The sequence below is a fragment of the Vitis riparia genome, chromosome 18 (assembly GCF_004353265.1).
Source record: "Vitis riparia cultivar Riparia Gloire de Montpellier isolate 1030 chromosome 18, EGFV_Vit.rip_1.0, whole genome shotgun sequence".
Taxonomy (NCBI): domain Eukaryota; kingdom Viridiplantae; phylum Streptophyta; class Magnoliopsida; order Vitales; family Vitaceae; genus Vitis; species Vitis riparia.
Genome location: NC_048448.1, coordinates 34,738,810 through 34,744,111, shown reverse-complemented (window position 1 = coordinate 34,744,111; position 5,302 = coordinate 34,738,810). Strand labels below are relative to the sequence as shown.

General features: G+C 36.3%; 2 protein-coding genes across 2 annotated transcripts; both read right to left on the bottom strand.

Annotated features, from left to right (window-relative positions):
- Window positions 1-645: 645 nt before the first annotated feature.
- On the bottom strand, window positions 646-2,308 carry LOC117905774 (disease resistance protein RUN1-like). Its single transcript, XM_034818648.1, has 2 exons — window positions 1,448-2,308; window positions 646-1,203 (listed from the first exon to the last, which is right to left on the bottom strand). Exons 1-2 carry the CDS (start codon window positions 2,306-2,308, stop codon window positions 646-648), a joined length of 1,419 nt encoding a protein of 472 aa, XP_034674539.1.
- A 317-nt stretch (window positions 2,309-2,625) lies between these two features.
- Window positions 2,626-4,876, bottom strand: LOC117905315 (TMV resistance protein N-like). The gene is made up of 3 exons (XM_034818227.1): window positions 4,283-4,876; window positions 3,767-3,982; window positions 2,626-2,758 (listed from the first exon to the last, which is right to left on the bottom strand). Exons 1-3 carry the CDS (start codon window positions 4,756-4,758, stop codon window positions 2,713-2,715), a joined length of 738 nt encoding a protein of 245 aa, XP_034674118.1. The 5' UTR covers window positions 4,759-4,876; the 3' UTR covers window positions 2,626-2,712.
- Window positions 4,877-5,302: the final 426 nt, after the last annotated feature.

The window sequence follows — 5,302 nt, the reverse complement described above, 5'->3', positions numbered from 1 at the left end:
AGCTCTACCGCTCAATAACAATACAGAAAATGGAGGATTAAGCAGAATCCCTAATAATTTGATGACAAGATCCAACCTAAAATTCATTCAATACTAGAAGAGAGGAGGAAAGAACCCTAGAAATTGAACCTTTTAGCTGATTGTCAAAAAGATCAAGTTGATTCGAAGAAATTGGAACTCCGTGGTCTTATGTTGTTGAAGTGGAAGTGAGAGAGGTTGGTCGTTGCAGTTGTGAATGGTGTTAGGGCTCGAGAAGACGTTGGGTTTCAACTAGAAGGGCGGTTTGTAGCAAGAATTTTTTAAAAAAAAAATATTATTAAAAATAGTTGTTAAAAAAATAAATACAAAAATAATGAGACTTTTAATCACTGAATTTATCTTTTCAAAGGATAAATCTAGTCTTCTAGAACGATTAAACATGAAATTGAACTTCTTCAACTGCATCTCAATTGAAGAAAAGAAACACTCACCAGAAATGATCAAGCAGTTCTGTGGCCGAAATCTCCAATTCAGAGTGATCCCCTCAAGATGAAAAGGGTTTTCTATTTTTTATTTTTCACGTCTCCTACGTTTCCCTTTTGGTTACGAAGGCTATTCCCATAAGCACTCCCAGAAAGAAAAGCAATCAAAAAGTAAAAGTGGGATTCAGAGGTGGATATAGCATGATTCGGTGGGTTTCCTCTGATTCTGAGTCATGGTCATATCCTCACATTCAATGGGTTCCCCCGCAGAGATTTCTTTAAGGACAAGAGTTGACTCATTAGGGGGAGGCACATTGTTGCAATTCACCTCTTCATTAACATACACTAAACCTAACCCACATCTCTTCATTTCATAATTGACATCTATCAAAAATCTAGCCCCGATGTGAATGACTTGATGCGGACTGCGTGAGCGTTGAACTGGTACATATGTCAGAAGCACATGATCCCTTTCACGAGGCAAAACCCAATTATCCTCTAGGAAAAAACAATGAGTTTTGATAACACATAAACATGTGCCAAAGTCCAAGAGAACAAATGCCCCTAACAAATTAGTACGAGCGACAGGTGGCCGGCTACTGAAGACAAGAGCCAATGCAAAACCCAGGCAGTTCGTAGACCAATTTAGAGGTAGGTCTGTTTCAATTACATTCTCCGAGCTCTGATACCTGATCCAATCTGGTATTCTACTCCCGGGAATCACAACAGCGAAGTCAGAATCCTGCAGAAAGAAAATAATTAATGTCCATGTTGAGAGAGCGAGAAATTGCTACTTTCCCATCTTGATTCATTCAACATTTATTTTACACTATCAATCTAATTTTAGTAAAACAGAACAAAGACTAAAATATGAGTTGTCTCCTCATATTTCATACAGGAATTATAAAAATAAAAAATAAAATTTCTGGCAAAAGCTTTTTATTTTTTATTTTTTATAACGAAAATTGGATATAAAGAGAACTCACTAGGGATTCGAGTTCCCGTGGCCTCAGCAAGTTGAGTGATGTGCAATCTGTTGCATTTAAAGAACGTATGCTTGATGGAAGCTGTGGAAGTGCCTGTAGTCTTTTACAATTTTTCAACCAAAGCCATTCCAGGTGAGAAAGTCCACTCATGTTAGGCAAAGTGACAAAGTTGTTTCCACTTAAATCTAAGTATTCAAGTGAAGATGGAAACTGTGGAAGTGCCTGCAGTCTTTTACAATTTTCCAACACAAGCCATTCCAGGTGAGAAAGTCCACTCATGTTAGGCAAAGTGACAAAGTTGTTTCCACTTAAATCTAACTGTTTAAGTGAAGATAAGAAGCCAAGGCTATCAAGATTTGCTCCATCTGATATATTGCAGTAACTTAAATCTAGGTCCATTAAAGAGCACAAGTTTGAGGAAGAAGGTACCGTGAAACAAATAGAATTTGAACTTCTTTTTGGCCACAACCATGAGGCAGATGCTGGTCCACATCCACGGAAAGACAACTTTTTAAGGTTTCTCATGGAAAAAATGGAAGGGGGTAGTGCTCTTACCACAGTTCCATCTTCGTGAAGCTCCTTCAACATTTCTAAGTTCCCAAAATTCTCTGGAAATTCTTCAAATTTGGAGCAACCAGAAAGAATAAATGTTTGAAGAGATTTGAAATTACAAATCCTGCTTGGAAGCCTTCTAAGCATTTTGCAATCTTTTAAACTCAAGAAATTTAGCTTCTTCAAATCTCCAAGAGATGGGTGAACCTCACGCAAATTTATACAACCTTCTAAAACTAGACGTTCAAGGTTGGTGATCCCTGAGAAATCTGGAGTTTGTATTAAGTACTTGGAATGGCTAAGATCCATGAATTTTAACCTTTCAAGAACCTGTCATAAAAGAAAGTTAACTTAAAAATTAGCTTCCCTATATATTCCATACTTCCTAAAGAAAATAACATGAGTTGTAGATCATAATAATACCTTGATTCCTTTCCAAAGTTTTTTAATGTGACTATAAGGCATACTGAGATCAACAAGATGCTTTGGGCTGAAATCCTTTGGTAATGATTTCAAAGAGTATCCATGCCAATATAAGTACCTCAAATCATCGGAACAAAATTTAAATTCATGGGCAAACCGCACTCTACAATTCACTTTGTTGTTAAAGGTATCTCCGAAGTCTCCTGAAATACTCTTAGAATTATAGACTTTGAGCAATCTAAGTTTTTTCATTCCAGCAAAGGCTTCAGTGGTGAAGTCTAGTATATCTTCTAAATGAGACAAGTCGAGGAAAATGCCTTCAATTTTTTCACTTCCCTACAAACCAAGAAGCAAATTAAGTGAAAAGCATTCAAAATGCAAAAAAAAATTACTATAATTTCATCAACATATAACTACTTAAAATAAAATAATTCTTAATTTGTTCTACACAAAATAAATTTCGTGTTTTATTTTTCTCTTACCATATTTCTTTTCAACACATCAAAGATATCTTTTTGTTCCCACAATCTACTTCGTCTTCCAGGCTCTTTTGGACATTCTTGGCGAACAATACCCTTACCCATTTCTTGTATTAAGTCATGCATCTCCAACTCGTCATCAAAATTAATGGTTATGAGAGACTTGTTAATGAGAGTTTTTATTCCATATTCTGCAGAGAAGCCACAACCCTTTAGTATTTCCACCACATGATCTTTGTCCCCTCCTTTAAAGAAACATGCAATATCCAAAAATATATTCTTCTCTTCATCATCTAGCCTATCGTAACTTAATCTAAGTACTTCCTGAATTTCTATATTAGGAGTACTTTTTAGTTTGACCAAGTAATCTCTCCACTCGTCTTTGTTCATGCCAAATAAAAGAGAACCTAAAACTCTAAGAGCCAATGGAAGGCCTTTAGCATAAAATATTATTTCTCTTGAAAGCTCCTGTAAATCATTTTCAAGAAGTTTATATTTTAACGAATGATGTTTGAGGAACTCAAATGCTTCATCACCATTAAATTTTGTAACCACATAATAATTGACTCCATGTGAAAACAAATGTTTATCCCGAGTAGTTATGATAATTCTACTCCCTTGACCAAACCAATCCTGATTTCCGGCTAAATGTTCCAATATTGTTAGATTATTCACATTATCAAGAACAACAAGGACCTTTCTTGAGTGGAGCCTTGCTTTTATAGAAGTAGATCCTTTTATTTTGAGATTTTCTTCCTCCAATAATTGAGAAAGAAGTTTCTCTGCTAAACTGGTTAAATCCTGCTCTTTGAAATCATTTGCAATTTCAAGAAAGGTGTAAGCTTCAAATTGGTTAGAAACTTGCCTATAAATAGCTCTAGCAAGGGTTGTTTTCCCTAGTCCGCCCATACCACAAATTCCTACCATCCGAACATCATCTGATTGCAAACACAATAGCAATCTCAGCTTTTGAATGCGGTACTTTATTCCAACCAGGTTCTCTTCAGTATCACTTGTGGATGTATTTAACAACTTCTTCAAAAGTTTCCCAACTATTTCTTTTATTAGCAGAGGCTCATTCCTGCAATGTTTGAACCATAAACATGTATAATAAGTTTAACTACCCACAAAAAGTTAGTAAGAGTAAAAAAAAATAGCGGAAGATGTCATGATCATATTAGTTGGTCCTATATCTAACTTTACAAAATTCCAATAATTTTTTTTTTGAATTTTATGAACTTTATCCTCTAATCAAATAACATTAATTAATAACCGGGTATTCTTATAGCCTCTGTATTCTAATAACTGACAAGTGAATTAGCAATAGCATTCAAAGAGGCATATTTAAAAATTTAAAACAAAATTAAGAGAGAAAAATTACCTGTTCCTTGAATCCCAGCCAGATAAATTTGCAACTTCAGTCAGAGCGTCCCTCCAAATTTTCACCCTCTCCCCGTTCTCCTCCAAATTCTCTTCATGTTTAGCCAAGGCTTCTCCAAATTTTCCCCTGTGATTCCGCACATCTGATGGATCCACGTTGTAGAAAATTGGTAGAACCCTCTCCTCCTTGGATCTATTGCATTCTAGTATCTTGACCATCTCCTCCAAGCACCACCTAGAAGATGCATAGTTTTCCGACAAAACAATGATAGAAAACATGGAGTTTTCAATAGCTGTAATGAGTGCAGGGGATATGACTCGACCTTTCTCGAGCTTATCCTCATCAAAGAAAGTGTTGATTCCTTTGTTGCGCAACGCCTGAAGGAGATGGGCAGTGAAATTGTTGCGGGTGTCGTCTCCTCTGAAACTGAGGAAGACATCATAGCTCTTCTGAGAAGAAGAAAAAGCAGCAGCCATTGGGAAGTAGTAGAGAGATGAAGTCGAAATTATCCTGTGGGAAAGAAAAAGTTGTACACTTAATCCAACAAAACAAAAGGAATTCTGAAACACAACGCGAGAGGTCTTTGTATCATCAACGAGAATTGAATTGAATCTGAACCGGGAAGCACAAAAGAAAGCACGAGGCAATTACAAGAAAAGATGAAAGCCGCGTGATATGGTAAAGCAGAATGGTGTTGTTGGGCCACAAGGCAAGCCGTGTGAACGTTCTCGGTCAAAAAGGTGAAAAAAAAGTATACTTCAAAAGAAGCCTCCACTCACCCACCATGCTCCTGTCCTTTTGCTTTGCTTGTTCCAAGCACTTGTCTATATCTACAATCCTCCGTTCATCCCTTTAAAATTTAATCCAATGGCCAGAACTAAAAGTACTTGAATCCAATGGTCAGGAATAACCCCATCTTAATCCCATGGCAAGAAAAAAAATCCTATTTTAATCCAAAGGCTATATTTCATCCCTTTTAATTAAAAGGTCATATTTAATCTCTTTTTAATTAGTCGGAGG